Source organism: Falco cherrug, chromosome 12 (assembly GCF_023634085.1).
Source record: "Falco cherrug isolate bFalChe1 chromosome 12, bFalChe1.pri, whole genome shotgun sequence".
Lineage (NCBI taxonomy): Eukaryota > Metazoa > Chordata > Aves > Falconiformes > Falconidae > Falco > Falco cherrug.
The window spans coordinates 22,657,126-22,678,545 of NC_073708.1; the positions used below are offsets into that span (position 1 = coordinate 22,657,126).

Sequence of the window (21,420 nt, forward strand, 5' to 3'; positions counted from 1 at the left end):
TGCCCTCCCACGCCAGCTTTTCGTCGTCCTGCCTGTGCTCCCCCTCAGCTCCTTTCAACCCAGGCAGTGGCCCCGCGACAGGCCACTGCAGGCATGAGTCCAGCCCCGGCATAACAGCCCAGGTGGGGCCGTGCCTCAGCACCCTGGCTCGTGGCGGCAGGAGGCCAAGGTGTCACGAGGTGTGTACGGCCTCAGCATCGCTGCACGCCGCTCGCCGGGGGTCAGTCTGTGCAAGGCAGCTCCCGCCAGCTCCTGGAGTCAGGGCCGTCTCCAAACAATGGGTGGAGAGCAGGAAACGCCGCATGGGAAACAGGATTTGGCTCCGCCGCCGCCGCCGCCAGCCGCGGCCCCTTGGCCCCTTTCCTTTCCCTGCTCCAGAGAGCCCTTCCCACAGCCATCAGCCCCGGGGCTGCACCGAGGGGACAGGGATGCTGCCACCCAGGCGGGCTGGGGCATGAGACCTTCTGCACAGCGGGCAGGGAGGGGGGTCGGGGCACCTCCCGCTGGGCTGGGGGCTCAGCATGGCTTGGGGAGCCCTGAGCGTGCAATCCTAGCCCTGGAGGGGTAGGTGCCTGCTCCCTGGAAGAGCTGCCACCCGGCAGGGGACATCAGTGGCCTCTTCCCCACCAAGCCCTGCTCCTGAGCAACCAGGTGGTGATTGAGCAAGTGGAGACGGGGGCATCTTCCTCGCCGTGCCCAGGCTATGTGCCAGAGGAGGTGGTCCCAGCTGCCCCAGACGCCAAGCAGCAGGGTGCAGGCGAGGTGGGGGCCATGGGCAGGGAGCAGGGGTCCTGAGCTGCCGCTCACGTGGAGCCCCTAGGCAGCCGCAGCCTCCAGCTCTGACACCCGTGGCTGGGACATGCTGGGGATCTTCTGACCTCTGCCAGATTTGGGACACACTCCAAGGACATGGGACTCCAGGTTTATCTTCTACTTCTCCTCCCATGGTTGGCAGGTAAATCGCCCCTTTCCCTCTGCCCCGGGCAGCCGCCCCTGCCCCAGGGAGGCTTGGTGGGACGAGGCATCTGTGGGAGCTCAGTAGCGCTGAGCAGGGTTTGGAGGGAAGAAACATCCCTTTGTGATCAGCCATCTGGAGACCTCAGAGGCCAGCAGTGCCCTCCCCTGCCTGCCTCTCCCAGCACAGGGCCGGGGTGTGGGCAGCTTGTGGGAGGAGAGGGGCCCCAAGACCCCTGTCTTGCTGAACGCTTGGCTCATGGCAGGGGGCTCAGCCCATGGAAATCTCCAAAAGGAGAGTGGAAATGTCCACTGCGTCATCCTGATGGATCTGCGCCTGACTTGGCTGTGCCTCTCCTGGGCTGGGGGTGGCAAAAATGTCCTGGAAAGGGGGTGGCATCTGGGTGATGGGGTCTGGCCCTGAGGCAGGGCTGTGATGGCCGTGCCCTTGTCCAGCCATGACATGCCCTCGTGCTCTCCCACCCCAGGGGCCATCCTGGACATCACCCTGATAGCCAACGTGCGGAGCCTGTCCCACTCCGACTTCTTCCTCTCCTGCGTCATGGGGGAGCGGGACGTGAGCTACCTGCAGATCGAGCGGGAGAACAAGATAGTGATGACACACCCCAAGACAGGCTTCCAAAACTACCGCAACCGCAGCAACCATGTCCAGGCCAGGGGCTTCTCCATGGCTGACCTGGTGGGGATCCTCTACTGCCTGGGGCGCACCCCAACCGAGCAGGCACAGGTGGTCTATGTGCACAACAGCCACAACGGTGAGTCGCTGGGGGGGCAGCAGGCAGCCCCCCGCCTGCTAGCTGGGTCCATGGGGGAGCTTCCTGCCCTGTGCTTCGCAGTCCCAGTGCCATCCAGCATGGTGGGGGGATGGCTGTGACCCACAGGCTAGGTTTGGGGTCCACTAGAACCGGTGGGATGGAGTGGGGAGGGATGTTCAGCTGGAGTAGTGTGGCCGAGCTCCATGGAGGCGTGCGGGGACAGGCAGCAATGCAGGCAGCCCGCTGGGCTGGGAAGGGTTCCCGGGAACAGGGCAAGGTCCAAGAGGAAGTCGGCCACCCTTGGAGGAGGCAGGGGGGTCTGGAAATCATTAACCAGGGTGGGGGGCAGCCCATCGGAGCTGTGTCAGCCTTGTGCCCCCACCACAGGCTCCCAGGGAGGAGGTAGCACCAGGGCACATCTCCAGCAGCCTCCCCAGGCGCTTGGTGAGAACCATGCCACAGCAGCACGTCGTCGCTCTAGCAGTGGGGTCTCACTGAGAGGCACTGCCAGGGCGCGCTGCAGCCAAGGGCAGCACTGGGCTCTTGTGTCCTGCTCCCATTTGGGGCCATATAAGCTGAAAGGCCCCCCAGGTCTGGCCGGTGGCAGGGATACCACCTGGGGCAGCACTATCCCACATTGTCCCCGCAACCTCTGCTCCCTCCGTGCTTCAGACTTTGCAAAACTATCAGGACTGAATTTTTTTGTGATAGGTGTTTCCCTCAGGATGCTTTCTAGCTCTTTTTTAGAAAGTTTTGGCTAAAGCAGTTGACCTTTTGCTGAGAATGAGAGGTGGGAGATAAAAGTTTCCCTGCTTGTGTTAAAACACAGCTTTAGCACACAGCTGTAGCATCTCCAGGCTGGGGAACAGAGGCTACCGGTGGTGTCCAAGCATCCCCCAAGGAGCAGGGACCAGCCTGTATCCTCGGCCAGAGGCTCAACCCAGAAATGGCTGCAGTCTTATCAGAAATGGAGCCTGCTGGTCTGGGCAAGCAGAGCGGCACTGAGGCGCCGAGGAAGGGAGGCAGAGGCACCGGGAGAGAGTGTGGGGGACAGAGGGGACTCTGCACCCCCAGATGTACCTGAATATAGGTCACAGAGGAAGGTGACAGCCCTGGGACTCCATAGGCGTGACAGGGTGTTCCCTGGAGGAGGGTTCCCAACCAGCCCCCTGCTCCTGGGTCAACACAGCCAGGCCAAAAAAGCACTGTGGAGGAGATGGTCGGTGTCCGGATCCCAGCCCCTGCAGGAGTTACAAGTGCCGAACAAGCTGCTGTTGCTCTGTTTAATTTAGAGAAGTAGTAAAAGAAAAAAGGAAAAAGTAAGCAAAGAAATTACATCTTTGCAGGGTGAGGGCGGGCTCGGTACAGAACCCACAGGGGAGGCTTGGCACGTATCGTCTCTCCTGTCAAGCCCAAGAGCGCACCAAAGCAGGCTAGGGTGATGAAACAGAGGGTGGGGAATGCTGTCAGAGGAAAGCTGGCATCTCCTGAAAGGTCATGCATGAAGAAGAACATAGGAAGGATGATAAACCTTGGAAGTTTTTCTGTACAAAGTAAAGCAGATCAAAAAGATCCTGAGAAGCAATTTTCAGAAGGGTTTAAGTCTGGCAATAAACTATTTTTTACAATACCCAGAGCAGAAAGATGCCCAGAAAAACAGTTGCAGAAAACCAAAATAATTTTGGGTTTGCATCCATGTGCACAATAGAGAAGTTGGGAAAACTTGCTGGGAGATCTGTCTAAAATGCCAGCACTGGTAGCAGGAGACAGGTAGATGGAGCAGCGCGGCATGGCCAGGCCAGGCTTGCCATGAGCAGGGCTGCACCGCTGCCTGTGGGGCATGAGTGGAGGGTGGGTGGCAAGGCTGCTCCTGGGACGCCAGCCTTTCCTAAAAGCTTTCTGGGTAGGGAGTTACAGGCCTGTAAATCCAAATTGGGACCAGGCAAATTAGCAGAAACTGTAATAAAGGGCAGAAATTGTGGTTATGTGATCCCTGAGAAAGAGGCAGCTGAGTTTGCAGAGGGAGGGTCTCTGGGGTAGCAGCAGTGAGGATGCTGTGGATGACCCAGTTGACACTGTCTGCTCGGGTTCCTGGAGAAAACTGGGAAAATTCCCTTTCAAAGACTCTTTGGGAGCAACTCTGCACCCAGGGGGTGGCATGGGTAAATAACTGACTAAAAGAAAGGGAGCGAGAACAAGAGTTAATTTGTTGTTCTCGTGACACGGGGAAGTCCCCACCGGCATGGCATGGGGTCTCTGAGGGGACCTGTGCCACCAGTTGTGCTTACAAACAGCAGAACAAGTGGCCAGGCCAGCTGCTGTCCCCGTGCTGCCAGGAGAGCCGGGGAGATGGATGAGCCCTTGCGGGGGGCTGCAGATGCTGCTGAGCAGTGATGGAGTGACGGATAAAATTCAGTGTAGGTAAATGCAAAGCACTGTGTTTGAGGATCCCCAGGGGACGTGTCAGGCTCTCACTCCAGTGAGTGAGATGAAGCGAGACAGAATGGGGCCCACACCTGTGTGCCCTTTAAAAGGGACTGCAAAGTCCATGGTGGAAAGATCCCAACTAAAGGGATAGGCGGGGAGGCGATTCTGTGGAATTACTAGGACGCGGGACCCGTGTTGCCCTTCCCCGGGTGCCTGCGATGTGTGCCACCTCCCTCCTGGCCCCCGGCCACGCTGGGGCTGGATGTGCCTCAGCTCCAACCCAGCATGGCTGCTTTTAGTGGGTGCAAGCCGGCGTGCTGGCAGGCTCCGAGAGCAGCGCCCGTCTGTGCCATCTTTTGTGTCTGTCCTGGCACACCCAGGGCTTGGTTTCCCAGGCCCCGTTTGTGCTCGGAGCTGGGCTTCGGGTGACTCATGTTAATGCGCTGGGAGTTCATTGCTGCTGCATGCCCCAGCCCCTGGGAAAGCTGGAAAGCAGCCATGAGAGGGCCACTGGTGCTGTGGGCTGGAGTGCAGCCCTCCGCACACCCGCTTCCCCGCTCCCTCCCGAGCCAGTAGCCGGCCGGGGGCACCGTGTGGATTTGTCCCAGCTGTCACTTCCCCAGGCTGCTGCCACTGGCATCCTGCACCCGGCTGGGGCTGGCTGGCCGTCAGGCAGGGTGTCCCATCCCAGACCTTGGTGTGTGCCTGTGGGGGATGGAGGGTCGCTGCAGGGGCTCAAGGAGGTCCCAGCTCCCACACGGGGCAGGGGGGCTGGCATGTCAGGGTGTGCCAGCCGAAACGTGTGGCGAGTACTGAGCTGCGCCAGGGCAGTGTTTTGGGGTGGCAGGTCTGGGGGTGCGGGTGCTGCCCTTGGGTGTGAGCGCCCTGGGGGCAATGACTGCTCCGCTTGCTCGTCCTCCTCTGCAGCCCACCTCTTCCCAGTGAAGGCCACGCAATCTGTGAACGTCGGCGAGCCAGCCACCTTCTCTGCCAGGGTCCTCAAGAGGAAGGAGACAGACGTTATGTGGAAAAGAAATGGCAAGTGACCCCAAGAGCAGGCACAGGGCTGGGGCTGCTCCCAGCCAGTACCTGGTGCCTGTCCTGGAGGTGGGGAGGTGGCCCCAGGTCACCCCCTACCCCCTTGCAGGCACCTACTACCAGACCACGGACCGGGGCGAGGTGCGAGGCGACCTCGTCATCCTGACACTCCCCAACGTCAGCGTGAGCGAAAACGGTGTCTACAGCGCCACATTCATGGGGGACAGCCCTCTCTGGAGTGCCTTCTACCGCCTGATCGTGAGAGGTCAGCAAGGTCCTGGCTCCCCAGGACGTGGAGACAGGCAGCTGTACCCTGCCTTCCAGCCCGGTGTCACCCTGTGCCCCCTCTGCTCTCCCCGCAGCCTGCCCTGCAAAGAAATGGGGACCGTCCTGTGAGAAGGACTGTCCCGACTGTCTGAATGGTGGCATCTGCCATGACCATGCTGGTGAATGTGTCTGCCCTCCCGGGTTCATGGGCACCCGCTGTGAGCGAGGTAGGTGCTGGGCTGCCCAGCAGTGGGAGCTGTGGCCAGGACACGCGTGGTGGCCCCGCTGCACCAGTACATCCCTGACCACAGTGGGCCCTGTTTCGGGAGCAGGGCTGGACCATCCACCTTCTCAGCAGGACACGGCTCCTGTGTCTGCTCCGGGTGGAGATACGCAGCTTGGGACACCCGAGCCGGTGCTGTGCTGTGCACGAACAGCACGTGGGTGCATGGCAGGTGAGGGCAGACCACACTTGTTTTTCCAGCCTGCCGGGAAGGCCAGTTTGGCCGCAACTGCCAGGAGACGTGCCAGAGAGACCAGGGCTGCAGGGGACTGAGCTTCTGCCTGCCGGACCCCTACGGCTGCTCCTGCGCCTCAGGCTGGAGCGGCTCTCGCTGCAGCCAAGGTACAGGGATGTGGGCATCCATCAGTTGATCCATCCAGCCTGGGCTTCCTTTGGGGCCTGGCTCTGCTCTGCTCTGCGGCGGCAGCAGCACCTGTGCAAACATCTCCCAGCCGAGAGTTGGCATGGGCTGAGCGGTGCTGCCTCCACGGTACTGCACCACGGCCGCCGGTAGCAGTGAGCTCTCCTCTTCCCACAGCCTGTCCCCTGGGATACTACGGCCCTGACTGCGCCCTGAGGTGCGCCTGCCGAAATGGAGGCAGCTGTAACCGTTTCAGTGGCTGTGTCTGCCCGGCAGGCTGGCATGGGCAACACTGTGAGAAGTCAGGTGAGGCTGGTGCGGGGCTGCGGTGGGTTTCTGTCCCCCACCCTCGGGTGGGCTCCAGCTTCTTCCTCACCGGTGACTGGGGGGGCCATCAGCTGCTGGCCTCACCAGCCCCCCGTTGCCTGCAGAAATAACCCCCAACCCCATGGAAACCAGGATGTTGCAAGGGGAGGATCTGATTTGGTCCCCCGGGGCTGGCCATGCCGAGAATGTTGCTGAGCCTGGCACATGGGTGGGGATCAGGGCTGGACCACAGCGTCTGGCACCAGCCCCCTGGCACCAGGGTCTGGCTGTGGGCAGGACCGGGGAAAGGTGCCAGCCTCTCTTGTGCCCGGTGAGGAGTGGGGCCAGCCCTAATGCCGATATCTGTGTGCCAGACCGGTTCCCCCAGATCATACAACTGGCCTCAGAGCTTGAGTTCAACCTGGGCTCAGAGCCTGTCGTCAGCTGCGTGGCCACTGGCAACCCACTGCCTACCAGCGACAGCGTGGAGCTGCGCAAGGCTGATGGCACTGTACTCAAGGTACCACCCCTGCGCCCTTGCCCCACCACGGTCCCCATCTTTCCAGCTCCTGGAAAAGCACCCATCTCCCCACCGGGCTGCTGGGCAGCTTCAGGCTGGTGCAGGGAGCCAGGGAGCTGACGGCACCCTCTGTGCCTGCAGCTCATCAAAGCCATCATCGAGCCGGGGCAGATCACCTGTGAGTTTCAGGTGCAGCACCTGACGAAGGCAGACACCGGGCTCTGGGAGTGCCGGGTCTCCACGACTGGGGGCCAGGACAGCCGGAAAGTCAAGGTCAACATCCGAGGTGAGAAAAGGGCAGCGGCATAAGTGGGACAAGTCAGGCTTGCTGGGGGAGGCTGACAGCATGGTGTGGCAATGCCAGACCCCCTGCACTGGACTGGGTGCCACCCGTCATGCACCGCAGTGCCAGCAGGCAAGTTTTGGTCATGATAAAAGACTTCCCTGACAAAGTTGGAAGGAGCTAAGAGGTGGTGGATGTACCCACACTCTGCTCCTTGTTGCTCCCAGTCCCACTGGTATCATTCCCTCCTTCCCCCTCAAGTGCCGCCAGCGCCCCTGAGTCCCCCCCGGCTGCTGGCCAAGCAGAGCCGCCAGCTCGTGGTGTCACCAGTGGACTGCTTCTCTGGTGATGGGCCCATCGTCTCCATCAAGCTGCTCTACAAGCCCAAGGATGACACCTCAGCATGGTCATCCATTGTGGGTATGTGTCTGCTGGGGGGTGGGGGCACAGGTATGACCTGGGTGGGAGGGGACAGCTGCCCCAGCCAGTGGAGGTCTGGGGGGTGGGCAGAGGTCTCCGTCCTGGGACCCCCATGGTGACACCAAGGAGGGCAAGTCATGGGTGTGTCTTTGACATGTCATCATCTTGGCCAACAGTTGACAACAGTGAGAACATCACCGTCATGAACCTCCGGCCAGTGACCGCCTACATTGTCAAGGTGCAGCTGAGCCGCCCAGGGGATGGTGGGGAGGGCAGCAAAGGGCCCGAGGCCGTCATGGTGACTGGGTGCCTTGGTGAGCCTCCATCTTCCCCAGCCAGACCCTGACTCTGACCCTAATGCTGATCCTACCCCTAACCCTGCAATGCACAGTGTCTGCAAAGCCCTGGGACTGATGCGCCATGACGTTTTGCTGCATTTTTGTTTGCAGAGCCCACAGTCAAGCCTGTGATTGAAGGCTGGTCCATAGAGGATAAAAACACACTTCACGTCAACTGGAAATTGCCAAGTAACTATGAGCCGGCACATGGGTTCATCGTCCGCCTCCTTGACTCTGCAAGGCGGCTGGTGTCTGACAAAAACATCACATCCATTTCTGTGCTTTCTGCCCGCATCGAGGGCCTGGAGTTCAACAAGGAGTATGGGCTGGAGGTGCTGGTATACCACTGCACCAGCTTGGGGCCCCCCTCCGACCTCTACAAGGTCATGATCAACAGCAAAGGTGAGTCCAGCAGAACACAGGGATTTATCACACGGAACTGCAGTGGTAAGTCAGTTAGAATTTTAACAGCGGCCGTCCTCAGGTCTGGCTGCTCCTGTATGCCATCTCTGATAGAGCATGAACAGCTGCTTGGGGGAAAATGGGTCCTCCTTTCCCCACTAGACCCCACATCCTCCAGAGCCAAGCAGCTGAGAAACATCCCAAGCTGAACATAACATTCATCAGGCTATCACTACTGATGCTCACAAACAGATCCATCCTCCACACCCTTGCCCAACCCTGATGGACCTGTCTATACTTGCAGCATTTACAAGACATTGTAGCAACAACCTAATTGTACTCTGCATGAAAAAACTATTTCCCTTGGGTTTGCTTTAACTTTGCTGCCTGGTAATTTTGCTGTATGGTCACTAGGGCTTGGGGAGACCTGAGGTCCCTCCTGTGGGCACACGCACACATGCACGCAGCCCCCCATGTAGGTGGAAGACCATGGGGAGGTGGAGCACCAGCCTGACCAACCTTTCTGGCAGCCAAGGGGGAAGGAGTGCATGAGGCTTTCAGTGAGGCTCAGTGGCAGCTGGTACATGTTGGGAGGGCTGGTGGGTGTCAGGCTTGGAGGATGTGAGGTTTTCTCCGCTCGGTGCTTGTAGGAGCTTTGTGGGATTTGGGGTTATGAATGTGGGCAGGCTGGAGAAGGCTCAGAGAAGGCAGTGGGAGCACTGTGTGTGAGGGAGGGTTGAAGAAATAAAATATCCCAAGGGTTAGTCAATACAGACATCTAGCTTGGCAGTCCCTGAGGCTGGGAGCATTTGGGAGTACAGTCCTGCCCCACTGTTGTACCCGGAGAGCAGCTCCACCTCCTCCCGCAACTCCTCCAAGCAGGGGCTGGGGGTTCCTCAAACCTGGCACAGCTTTGGTTGCCGTTGTCATCCACGAGGTCTGGTCTTCACTGCAGCATTCAGCCCCTGCAGTGCCAGGAGCCCCGTCCCGGGACTGACACTCTCCTCTCCTTGTCCCAGGGCCCTCCTCCCCACGGTTGCTCTCAGCAGAGTCTGTGTCCGACACCGCCATCAGGCTCTCCTGGCAGGTCCCCGAGTACCCCAACGGGGGCATCACCAAGTACATTGTGGAGCTGCAGCAGGTGGGGGGCACCAGTGAGCCCCAGTGGATCGACACTGACAATGGTGCCGAGACCACCAAGATCGTTGGGGGCCTCAACGCCAGCACCAGCTACCAGTTTCGCGTCCGTGCCAACTCCCATGTCCCGGGAGAATGGAGTCAGCCCGTGAAAGCCAAGACCCTGGGGGATGGTAAGAGAGGTGTCCCAGCAGGCAGGGGCCACATGGCTTTGCTAGAGCTTGGGCTCAGCATCTGGGTCAGCAAAGAGTGACCAGGGAGCTCATTGTAATCTCCGAGAGTGGCTCTGAAGCAGCAGCCCAAGCCCACAACACTTGTGGGCACCTTTAGAAATCCTGCTCCTCCTAGTCCTGATGGGGCAGGGCTGGCATGGTGACAGCACGGCACCCACAGAGAGGCTGTGCCTTAACCAGAGGGTGATGCAGTACATGAGGGGCTAGAGGAACAGGGCAGAGATGGCATGGGAGGAGCTGGTGGTTGGACCCAGAGCTGGTTGGAGGTCCAGAAACTGGCAGGTTTGGTGGCAGGCCCCGGCAGTGACACCCTCATCACTGTGCCACCATGGCACCAGGAGCTCAGGATGTGGTTGTGGTGTCTTCATAGGGTCCCAGGGTGCTGGGAGAGGGCTGCTGTCTTGGTGCTTGGCCACCCATGCAGCCTGGGCAGGACTCAGCCACGGACCACGACCCTCCGTCCCTCCTTTTGACAGGAGCGCTGAGCGTCCCCCCCAGCCTGGGCAGCCAGAGCACCGAGCAGGCAGGAATAGACCAGCAGCTGCTCTTGGCCATCGTTGGCTCCGTGTCCGTCACCTGCCTCACCATCCTCTTTGCCCTTCTGGCACTTTTCCTCATCAAGAAGAACTTTTTCCACCGGCGCCGCACCTTTACGTACCAGTCTGGCTCGGTGAGTGCCGCCTGCCCCACCAGGACCGTGTCCCCAGCTCCCCACGTCCCAGCCCGATCCAGGTCACGCTCCGTAGCCTCCAGTCCAGATGCAGCCAGACCTCACTTCCACGCAGAGAGGGTGCGGAGCCCGCCCTTGCCCACGACACCTGCCCTGCCGGGACTGCCGCGCGGGCAGAGGGGTGCCCGGTGCCTCTAACCTCACCTGCTCCCATCTGCCAGGGGGAAGAGACCATCCTGCAGTTCAACTCAGGAACCCTGACACTGACACGCCGGCCCAAGCCACAGCCCGAGCCCCTCAGCTACCCCATCCTGGAGTGGGAAGACATCAAGTTTGAGGACATGATCGGGGAGGGCAACTTTGGGCAGGTCATTAGGGCCATGATCAAAAAGGATGGCCTGAAAATGAACGCAGCCATCAAGATGCTGAAAGGTGAGCCTGAGGGGAGGCAGTCAGGGTAGGATGGGGGATGCTGCTGCATCCTGGGCCACGCTCGGGTCTGAGGAGGGGCAAGAGCCAGAGGAAGGGTCTTTATTGTAGGACTGAGGTGTCCATCCCTTCTTTGCTTCCAGAGTTTGCTTCGGAGAATGACCATCGTGACTTTGCCGGGGAGCTGGAGGTGCTGTGCAAACTGGGCCATCACCCCAACATCATCAACTTGCTGGGTGCCTGTGAGAACAAAGGTGAGGGCTGTCCCCCTCTCCTCACTCTCCAGCCCCATGGCCCCTGCCCAGCTGTGTATTCCTCTTTGCTGGGGAGAGCCCCATGAGCCCAACCTCCTTCTTCCCCCCAGGCTACCTGTACATCGCCATTGAGTATGCTCCCTACGGAAACCTCCTCGACTTCCTCCGCAAAAGCCGAGTCTTGGAGACAGACCCGGCCTTTGCCAAAGAGCATGGCACCGCCTCCACACTCACCTCCCAGCAGCTCCTCCAGTTTGCTTCAGATGTGGCCAAGGGGATGCAGTACCTGAGTGAGAAGCAGGTACAACCCCAGCAAGCCTCTCAGAGCATCCTTCCCCTGGGGCCTGGGGACTCCTCATCAGGGCATGAGACTCCTGTGGCCAGCAGAAGGGAATGTGTGGCTCCTGCTGACTGCTGGCCTTTCTCAGTTCATTCACAGGGACCTGGCAGCCAGGAATATCCTGGTGGGAGAAAACCTGGCCTCCAAGATTGCTGACTTCGGCCTCTCCAGAGGGGAGGAGGTCTATGTGAAGAAGACGATGGTGAGGCAGGAGCAAAGCATCTCCATGGGATCTGCACCAATGTGGTGGGCGGGACCCTCGCCATCAGCAGGAACAACCCATTATGCCGGGACCAGCTGGGTCACAGCTGCCGTCTATCCGCGGGGCACCCCCACTCCCCTGACAGTCCCTCTCTGTTTCCCCAGGGCCGCTTGCCGGTTCGCTGGATGGCCATCGAGTCCCTGAACTACAGCGTGTACACCACCAAGAGCGATGTGTAAGTCCTGCAGGCAGGGGCACTGGGGCTGGGGCATCACCATGGCCACCTCCATCCCTCTCCAGGGTGGTCAGTGCAGTAATGCTTTTGCTCTGGGTGCTGCAAGGGCAGGAGGTGATGCTGATGCATCTCCCTGGGGAGCCGCTGGCTTGGCCCAAGCCCTGGCTGCCCACTTCTCCCTCTGCTTTGTCCCATGCCCATCAGCGGGGCATGGCTGAGGGCTCCATCACAGCCTCGGCTCCTGCCCTTTCAGGTGGTCATTCGGTGTCCTGCTCTGGGAGATTGTCAGCTTGGGTAAGGCTCTTCTGTGTCCCCTGCCTCCACTCAGGTCCCTGCAGATCTGGTCCTCCTGCAGCCCCAGAGGGGACACCCTGGGTACCACCCCTGTCACAACCAGCTGTGTGTCTCTGGCTGCAGGAGGGACACCATACTGCGGGATGACGTGCGCTGAGCTCTATGAGAAGCTGCCCCAGGGCTACCGCATGGAGAAGCCACGCAACTGTGATGATGAAGTGTAAGTGGGCAGAGCCCCAGCTGATGGTGGCACCTACATCTTCCCTACTACTTCCCACCTACATCAATCCCCACTGCCCCACAGGGTTCCAACCGGCTTGCAGTAGCTCTTGCCTGGTTCCCGCCTGCACTGAGGCTGGGGGTTGACCTGGGGTCCCACATCTCAAACACCCTTTCTGGGCTTTAGTTTCCTGCCTGCTTGCCCCCATCTCCCACAAACAACTTTTCTGGCCCCTCTCCCCGCCCTGTGCATGCTGAGCCACTGCCGGCTCTCTGCCCCCAGGTACGAGCTGATGCGGCAGTGCTGGCGTGACCGTCCCTACGAGCGCCCACCCTTCGCCCAGATCTCCATGCAGCTCATCCGCATGCTGGAGGCCAGGAAGGTGAGTGACAGCAGCTCAGTGGGAGCGATGCCCACCCTGCGCAGGGTATGTCCAAATGCGGGGGGGCTCGGGGCAGGGGGACATCCAGCAGCAGAACCTGTGTGACCCCAGCATGTTTGGGAGTAACGTTTGGGGTGTGGGGAGCCCCGTTGTCTCCCTCCAGAGCACAGCACCCACAAGTGTGCCGGTGGGGATGGGAGGTAGATGGGGACAGTGTTTACAACTGGCTGCTGACTGGGGTTCCCCCACAGGCCTACGTGAACATGGCCCTGTTCGAGAACTTCACCTACGCAGGGATTGATGCCACCGCTGAAGAAGCATGAGGCTGCGCTGGCACCGCACAGAGGGGCAACGCTGGCCCCAGCCTGCTGGGACAGTGCTGTGGGGACAAGGGGCTGCCCGTCCCCCTCTGAGGCTGAGCAACAAAATGCCAGTGCCCTTTCCCAAACTGCCTTCCCTGCAGCAGGACTGTGCCATCCCCTCGCTGGCTGCCCACCCAGCATGTGCTGGCCACGCTGGCATGCCGACAGCCACTGAAATGGCCCCACGCTACTGGGGGACATGCCGGGATGGCCCCCAAGGACAAGCAGCAGCAGGATGTTTGCAACAGAGCGGGCAGGAGAGGGTCTCCCTCAGAAGCCTGGGTGCTGCCACCTGCACCCACAGACACAAATGCCCAAGCTTTGGAATGAGGGAAGAAGCAGTGACCCGGCAGCTGCCTGCCCTGAGGCTCTCAGTGTGCTCTGGGCCTGAAGTGGTGCCAGCAGGGCTGTGAGCATCGCTGCCGGCGTGGGATGTGGGACAGGGCCACCCCGGTGGGTGCAAAAGGAACAAGGGACAGCGTTGGTTGTGCACGGCCGCCAGCTCTGTGGTAGCCCTTTGACGGTGTCAGCTCTGCCTTACAGACAATAAACATGGTGCAACAGGCAGCTGGGTCCAGAGGAGGGGAGGTGGAGACCCAGCTCTTCCCCCTTGATGGCACCAGGGAATAGGATGTGGGGCCCCAACGGTCTGCTGCTGTGGTGGGCACTCTTTGGAATCCTGTCCCCATTGGGGTCCTCTGATGATCCCCAGGGATGCCCCAGCACACCCTGAAAAGTCCCAGGTGTCATCATGCGATGGGGGTGTGTTTTCTTAGTATGCAATGGGGATCTCTGCTCCTGCAATTTAAGATTTTGTCTGGTCCCCAAGGGACAGACTACGTCCTTCCTCTGCGCAACTGCCTCTCATGTGCTTGAAAACTGTTCCTGCGCCTTCTCCTCAGTTGTCTGCTCTTCATGGGGATGGCCCTGCTCCTCTGGCCAGCCCCCGCAGGGCTGTGCAGCTCTGCACCCTTCCCGCCCTGGCCAGCCGGTGCCTGCCCAGCGCTGCGCCGAGCGTTGGGTAACTTCCCACGTATTGCAAAGGGACGATCATGTTCAACCAGCCTGCCTGAACACATGCTGCTGGGGTGATTCTCTCTCATGTGGCAGTCCCTCATGGACCACTGGGGCTCTGTGCTGACCCTCTTGTGGGAGCTCCTGTCCCTGGCTGCGGTCCCTCATCCTGCCCTGCCGCCGCTTGTTGTAGTGACATGGGGTGGGCTTCATCTCTGTTGGCTTCAGCTTGCTAAGCCCTAGGTGTGCCACCTAGCCGCCCACCTAGCTGTCTTCTGTGGTCTGTGGAAGCAAGGGCTGCTCCTCCAGAGCCCAGTATCCCCACCAAGGACAGGGGGATTTGCATTTGCCCTTCCGGGCAAAAGTCTTTTTTCCCCCAGAAGGTGTTTCGACCCTGTCAATACCATTTTGATTTTCCATTCTGGCTTCCAGTGCTCTTTGGTGTGAGCTGCAGCCCTTAGTAAGCAGTCTCTGCCCCATCACTGAGGTGCCCAGTGAAACAGTGACGGGGACTGGCCCACACAGGCAACCTGACATGTGCCACCACCTCTGCACCTCCTCTGCTGCCAGCCAGAAACAGCATCTGAGGCAGCGTCATCAGCCCTGCTCAAACCAAGGGCTTCCTGCTTTTTGCCTCCCTGATGGCAAAGCCCAGTAGCCAGATGAAGGAAGTGGGACTGGTTTGACAAAATTTGACTGTGACAAATTGGTACTGGCTGTTCTCATCTCCCCTCAGTGCCTCCAGTGCTGTCCCTGGCTGCAGGGCAAGGAAAAGCCAACCCACCCTTGGCATGGTGGGGACACATGTGTGAGTGGCTCCTCGTGCCCCAGCTGGTGCTCCCCAGGCTGCGCCGCGGTGCTGCGCCCTGGCAGGGCAGGACACCCCTCCAGCCACCCGCGCTGAGCAGTGGTGGTGGGTTGGCATGAGGTTGAGCATGTCTGCAGGACCCCACCATGGTGGCCCCGCTCCTGCACCAGCACCGCTAGTTATCTGCGTGGGTCCTGCCAATGCCCCCTGTGCCTGCAGCTCTCCTCCCAGCACAGCCACAGGGACGGTGCTGCTGGGCCATGCAGAGCAGACCCAGCGCACACTGGTGCCAGGCAGCACAGGGCGGGATGGAGCCAGAGCAGCCACCCCATGTCCCACGCTCCCACGTGCCTGCAGCCCCCAAGAGCCTGCCCTGCCCTGCACAGGGGCCTCCCTGGTTTCTCAGGCGTTGTTTTTCTTCCTACCCCAGCCTCCCGGCATGCCGGTAGCCACAAGGGCAGGACGTGCCGCCTATCTGATAGGAGCAGTCTCTCTTGGCACTGCGGCTCGTGGCGGAGGGGCTGCAAGCACCGTGGTTTTGGGCACAGGGAAGTGCTGGTGATGGGGCGGGGGGAGCCTCCAGCCAGGCTTCCTGAGCTGCACAGCCACCACTTCCCAGATAAAGGTATCACCCGGAGGAGCTGCAGCAGCTCTCAGGGTGCTGGGAAGGGCTGAGTGTGGCACGCACAGCCCTGGCACACGCGTTGCAGGATGGCAGCCTGCCTGTGCCAGGGCTGGGTGCTCTCGCTGCTCCCTGCCGTCCTGCTCAGCCTCCACAGCCCGCCGCCGGCCCCTGAGCCAGTGACATCACAAGGTAGGTCCTTGGGGCCATTTTCTCCTCTAAGGATAGGCCAGACAGGAGCTGGCATGCTGGGCATGAGCAGCGAGCACCTCGTTGCAGCCAAAATCTGCAGGGTTGGAGAGGGGGCATCCCAGGAGGGTGTGCAGGGGATGTTCAGGGTAGGTGATGGAGCGCCCTTCTCAGCCATGGGACACTCTGGGGTACCCACAGCAAAAGGACATCCCTGCTCCCTGCAGGCAGGACCTGGCAGCCCCCAGGTGCCCCTTTGGGATCACAGCCTGGGGCTCCCAGTCCCACACAGGCAGCAGAGGGGCTCCTGCTCATCAAAAGTTCTTGGAGTTACGATGACGAGGGTCTGCACAAAATTCAAGCAAAAGTCTGGTGGCACAGCTGTGCACCGTGGGTTACGTGGCAGCACTGCCAGGCTAATCCCAATGCTCCCACACCAGCCTTGACATGATGTTACTGCCACACCGAGCATCCTCAGCTCAGCTGCTAGCTGGCCCCAGCCCGGCTTACTGCGCCTGGCAGAGCTGCTTCCCAGCTTTCTCCAATTTTAGGCCTGTCCATGATCTCTTTGAGCCCCTTGTTAGCCCTTTTTTAACACTTTCTGTAACATCATAAAAAGCAGTTTAACTGAGCAGAATCCTATTGATCTCCTGCTTGTCTCTCCAGCCCCACCCCAAGTCTGTGGCCATGGCAGGCTCGGGAGCACGTTCCGAGTCACCCCGTAGGGGCAACGGGAGGAAGGTCAGGGTTGGGCTCATCCTTCCCCTGCCCACAGCCTCTGCAACATCACCATGCCCCGAGCCCACCGCTGGCTTGGCAGTGCCACTGCCCAGGCGTGGCTGCTGTGGGCTGCAGAGCTGTGTGGGTGCTCTTCCTAGGAAACGATCTGCGCCCAGCAAAGATGCTCTGGTAGCCCCACTGGACTGGGGTGGCCTCTCACCAATTCCATGGGTCCCTGTGCCACTAGGCTGCTGGGACCTGGCCACCCCATCCCCTGGTACTAGTGGCTGGTGGGGTCATGGAGCTGCTACGAAGCCTGGGGTGGGGTGCGAAAAGGGAAGAGGTGGGGGGGGCTGTGGCCAGTGGCAGGGGACATGGACTGGGGGTGGAATGCAATGCAGGGCTAGGAAAGGAGGGACAGGGCTGAGAAGTCAGGGCAAAGAAGGGACAGGGAGAGCAGAAGGACACTGAGAAGGTGGCAAGGACATTTGGGGACTGTCACTTACTCTTCACCCAGGGTAGGCTCAACTGACATTGCGGGGGGGGGGTGGTGTAGCAGAGAATGGATGCACTCAGCACATGGAACAGAGCCAAGTGTTGGCAGGGGGCTTGTTGTGGCGTCCTGCAGCTGGGGACAGCCCCTGGGGAGGAGGACACATCCCAGGAGGAAGAGGAGGAGGAAGAGGGCTGGAGCAGGTCCCAGGGCAGAGGCAGTGGGGGAGATGAGAGTGCTGGAGCAATGCTGGGGGCAATGAGGCCACTCCTGTGCTTTACGAATTGTCATCTTGGGGCTGTCCTCTTTTCCCTGACCTCAGGGACAGGTGCCCATGTGCTAGCCAAGCCACTGGTGCTTGGGATGGAGATCCCGCAGGGATGAGCTCCAGCTCATCCCTGCAACAACAGGGAGAGCAGCTTGCTAAGTGGAGCAGAGAAACCCACAACCCCCTAAGCAGTCCCTGGGCTGGGGTTTGAGCATCACCCCCTGCTCAGGACCACACACCCCCACACCAGCCCCAGGCCCTTTCCCTCTCCCCAGGGCGCTGCTCCTCCTTATCTCGCTTCCGCGCACCTTCCGGTGCGAGCAGGGCAGGGGTGCTTCCCCCCGATCCCCGGGCCCTGAGCCCCCCTCCGACCACAGGGCTATTTTGGGATGTTTGTTTGTCCCAAAGGACCCCGCGTGCTACAGTGGGGCTGGCCAGCAGGGAGCCCTGCCGCCAGCCAGGAGCCCAGTGCCAGCCAGCAGGCATGCCGTGTCCCTCCCTGCCCTGCCAAGCAGGCCATGCCCACACTGCCCCAGGTGCCTGCGCAGACTGGCTCAGGGGGCAGCTGGTCAGTGGGCATGGGGCAGGGGGACACCCACAGGTGAGGCGGGGACAAGTTTGTGCCCAGGGGCTCCTTCATGCCCGCACTCTCCCAGATGCTGCGCTGCTGGTGGGAGTGCCTGAGGACATCCTCTGCTTCTCTCGCTCCTTTGAGGACCTCACCTGCTTCTGGGATGAGGAGGAGGAGGCGGCGGCAAGCAGGATGTGCCACTTCTACTACTGGTACAGCAGGTAGGAGGTGGCGGGGACACAAGCCAGCCTCTCCCTTGCCTGCACAGAGAGCAGCAGGGTCAGGGTGCTGCAGCTCTCTGTGCCATCCCGGTGGCTCCCAGCTGCAAGGAGAGATGGTGGAGAGCCCTCAGGAGATACACAGCAGTCACCACATACCCTGCAGCAAGACTGGGACCTTGGCTGTCCCTCAGACCTACGGGGACAGTGCCTGCAGTGGATGGGTGCACAAGGAAGGAGATGGTCTCAGTGCCGTGCCCCAGGTCCCCTCTACTCCAGCCTGGTCCTGGGCAGGAGGCATGGGGTGCTGCAGGACCCTGCTCTCCGTTCCTCAGGGACATGCCCACAGCATGCACAGTCTCCACATGGCGCCATGGAGCTGGTGGGACACGGCACGCCTGTATGTTCCCTGGCCAGGATGTGCGTCTCTTTACCCAACTGCACCTCCGTGTCCTGGATGCCACCACCAACCAGACCAAGTACTGGCGGGAGCTCAGCGTGGATGCGGTGGGTGAGTCCATCCCACTGAGCAATACTCCTGTGGCACCAGGACAGTCCCCAGACCTTGGTCCCCTGCCCTTCTGCCTGCTGTGGGGGCTGGCAGCACCCTGCACAGAAGCAGCCCTGGGGGACCACTGGCTGTCCCCCAGCAGGACCAGGGGATGCCCAGACAGGGGCTTCCGCAGGACAAATGTCCCAACATGTTCCCTGCAGGTCTCATCGCTCCCCCGGCAAACATCACAGCCCGCTGGGCTGGGGCTGCAGGGCAGCTCTGTGTGTCATGGCAGCCACCGCTCGCAGACTACCTGAACTTCTTCCTCTACGAGGTGCAGTACTGCCCTGCCAGCTCCCCAGAGATGCTGTGCAGCACCACGCTGGACCCCAGCGGGCAGCACCTCGGGGACCCCTCCAGCCAGCCAGCCGTCAGCACCCACGCACCCATGGCCAGGGCAGCCACAGCCTCCCTGGGAGCGCGGCAGGTACACAGGGGGGCCAGGGACGGGCAGGGGGATTTGGGAGCCGCAGCCGCTCCCCAGCCTGATCCCTCTCCTGCAGGAGCTGGTCCAGACCAACACCTGGGTGGTCCTCCAGAACCTGCAGCCAGGGGTGAGGTACCACATCCAGGTGCGCAGCAAGCCAGATGGCACCTCCTTGGATGGTGTCTGGGGGCCCTGGTCTCAGGCAGTGGCTGCGGAGACACCCCACTCCTCCGGTGAGTGGCCATCCCCACTGCTGGGGTGCTGGCAGGCACAGCAGGGAGACAACCACACCTGGGGCTGTGAGGAGTGGGGGTCTGGGGATAGGTGAGGTGCAGCACCCAGGTTTTGGGGGGGTTAGGAGGAAGCAAACCCCTCCCTGCCCTGGCTCTCACCTGCCCAGGAGACATCGGGCTGCACTGCAGCACCCCTGACTTGCAGCACGTGCTCTGCGAGTGGAGCTGGGACCCCACAGAGACCGGCAGCTCCCACCAACTCTTCTACCGGCCACCTCCAAGCAGGGCTGGCACAAGGTAAGAGGCGTGGCAGGGACACGGTGCTCAGGCAGAGGGGCAGCACATCCCAGGGATTGCTGGCCCTGCTCAGTGTCCCACATCCCACGCTGTGCCACATGGCCCCGTGCCCCACTCTGCCCTACCACCATCGACTTCATACCTCCCCATCATCGCTCCCAGCCACACTGACCCCTCTGACTATGGGCAGCACTGGCTTTCCTTAGCATGTGCAGGAGCGAGGCAGCACTGGCTGCAGGGGCAGGGTGGCCCCTGAGCAGGGCTGGCAGCAGGCAAGGGGAAGGGGGCTGCTAAGGTGGGCTGACTGGCTCCCTGCTCTTTGCGCAGGGAAGATGCATGGCGCCAGTGCAAGGAGGCGAGTGTGAGGGCACAAGGCACCCATGCCTGCACTTTCCAGCCCAGGGCTGGCAGCACCATCTCCGTCCTGGTGAACATCACCCGGCCCCTCGCACTGCCCACGCTCAGCTACTTCAAGGAGCCCTTCTGGCTGCATGAGGCCGGTGAGTCCCAGCGCCTCTGTGGCCTCTGCCCTTGTCCACACCCAGTTCATGGCGGACACAGCGTCCCATGTCCCGTTCCATGGCAGTGACACATCCCTGTCCCCAACAGTGCTCACAGATGCCCCACAGCTCGTGCAGGCAACAGTGTCACAGGGCCGGCTGAGCCTGCAGTGGCTGCCACCCCTGGAGGCACTGGCAGAGCAGCTGGAATACCAGGTCCGCTATGGCGTGGAGAACAGCCACGACTGGAAGGTGAGGCATGGCCAGTGCTCCCCTGAGCAGCGCTGCCCTCCTCTGCTGCTGGCACATGGCCCACACAGGGTCAGGCAGGACCAGCTTGTACCCCAGCGCTGCCCCTTGGCCGCTCCACAGCGGCCATCATCTCCAGCTCGGCTGTGTCCCACAGGTCCTGCAGGTCCCGCGGGCAGCCAGGAAAGAAGTCCTTGACCTACGGCCAGGCGCCCGCTACCATGCCCAGGTGCGGGCCCAGCCCAGCGGGCCATGGTACCAGGGCAGCTGGAGCGCCTGGTCCAAACCCGTGGTGGTTGATGCCATGGCCGATGCGGGTAAGGGACAGGGCAGGAGCGGAGGCGCCACACGGCTGACGGCAGAAGACTGAGAATGTTTGACATGGGATGGGTAGCACCGGGCAGAGGGTGACAGGCCCGCAAAGGGCTCGGTGGTGGCGGGTCCGGAGAGGGCTCCAGTCCCAGCGTTCCTCCCCCGGTGCAGGCTGGATCATCCCGAGTGTTACGGTGGTTCCACTGCTGTTCACAGGAGTGCTCCTGGGGCTGCGCTGCACCTTCCCCTCCCTCTACAGGTAAGGGCTGTGCCTGGGGCAGGCGGGGCGGCCGGCACCAGCCCCCAGCACCCTGCCCGCCGCGTCAGGGCACCCCAAGGCTGAGGTTTGCCTTCGACAACCCCCTCCCAGCAACGTGAAGCAGAAGCTGTGGCCCCCCGTCCCCGACCTGCACCGCGCACTGGGCAGCTTCCTCCACGAAAGCAGCAAGCACGGCCAGGTGAGCGGGCCGGGGCAGCGCCCGCCGCGGCCGAGCCCCCCGGGGGCAGCTCGAAGGGCAGCGCCCACCGCGCCCCCTCCGTGTCCCCCAGGCCAACGCCTTCTACAAGCAGCCGCCGGAGGAGGAGGCCGTCCTGCCCTGCCTGCTGGAGGTGCTGCCCGGCCCGCGGCGGGAGGCGGCCGCGCCGCCGGAGCACGCCGCCGGCCGGCTGCCCAGCACCGACATCGCCAACCAGTCCTACCTGCTCATGAGCGGCTGGGAGCCGCGCGGGCCGCCCTGAGCCGGCCCCCCCGCCCGAACATAAACGCGAGGCACATCCACCCGGTCTCCTCGCTCCTTCGCGGCGCCCGCCCCG

General features: G+C 61.6%; 2 protein-coding genes across 3 annotated transcripts; both read left to right on the plus strand.

Moving 5' to 3' along the window:
• The first annotated feature begins 297 nt into the window (after positions 1-297).
• TIE1 (tyrosine kinase with immunoglobulin like and EGF like domains 1) lies at positions 298-13,698 on the plus strand. 2 transcript variants are annotated; one of them, XM_014278529.3, is made up of 23 exons: positions 298-955; positions 1,443-1,730; positions 5,085-5,195; positions 5,305-5,460; positions 5,558-5,689; positions 5,947-6,087; positions 6,284-6,412; positions 6,787-6,932; positions 7,074-7,218; positions 7,477-7,635; positions 7,812-7,949; positions 8,085-8,375; positions 9,395-9,685; positions 10,222-10,535; positions 10,637-10,847; positions 10,988-11,098; positions 11,209-11,399; positions 11,527-11,640; positions 11,805-11,875; positions 12,129-12,169; positions 12,293-12,389; positions 12,672-12,771; positions 13,023-13,698. In XM_014278529.3, exons 1-23 carry the CDS (start codon positions 910-912, stop codon positions 13,092-13,094), a joined length of 3,495 nt encoding a protein of 1,164 aa, XP_014134004.1. In that variant the 5' UTR covers positions 298-909; the 3' UTR covers positions 13,095-13,698. The 2 variants fall into 2 exon arrangements, with proteins under 2 accessions (XP_014134004.1, XP_027658501.1); XM_027802700.2 differs by having other exon boundaries at positions 302-955; positions 10,222-10,415.
• A 141-nt stretch (positions 13,699-13,839) lies between these two features.
• On the plus strand, positions 13,840-21,385 carry MPL (MPL proto-oncogene, thrombopoietin receptor). The gene is made up of 12 exons (XM_055724462.1): positions 13,840-15,769; positions 17,904-18,039; positions 18,372-18,547; positions 18,751-19,016; positions 19,093-19,249; positions 19,417-19,546; positions 19,874-20,046; positions 20,156-20,298; positions 20,453-20,612; positions 20,779-20,866; positions 20,978-21,065; positions 21,157-21,385. Exons 1-12 carry the CDS (start codon positions 15,667-15,669, stop codon positions 21,343-21,345), a joined length of 1,809 nt encoding a protein of 602 aa, XP_055580437.1. The 5' UTR covers positions 13,840-15,666; the 3' UTR covers positions 21,346-21,385.
• Positions 21,386-21,420: the final 35 nt, after the last annotated feature.

Bases quoted from the DNA above. Each gene is read 5' to 3' on its own strand.
- TIE1 (XM_014278529.3), top strand. From the start codon at position 910: ATGGGACTCCAGGTTTATCTTCTACTTCTCCTCCCATGGTTGGCAG. The intron at 1,731-5,084 runs GTGAGTCGCTGG...CCTCCTCTGCAG, and splicing joins TGTGCACAACAGCCACAACG to CCCACCTCTTCCCAGTGAAG. The intron at 10,848-10,987 runs GTGAGCCTGAGG...CTTTGCTTCCAG, and splicing joins AGCCATCAAGATGCTGAAAG to AGTTTGCTTCGGAGAATGAC.
- MPL (XM_055724462.1), top strand. From the start codon at position 15,667: ATGGCAGCCTGCCTGTGCCAGGGCTGGGTGCTCTCGCTGCTCCCTGCC. The intron at 15,770-17,903 runs GTAGGTCCTTGG...GCACTCTCCCAG, and splicing joins TGAGCCAGTGACATCACAAG to ATGCTGCGCTGCTGGTGGGA. The intron at 20,867-20,977 runs GTAAGGGCTGTG...ACCCCCTCCCAG, and splicing joins ACCTTCCCCTCCCTCTACAG to CAACGTGAAGCAGAAGCTGT.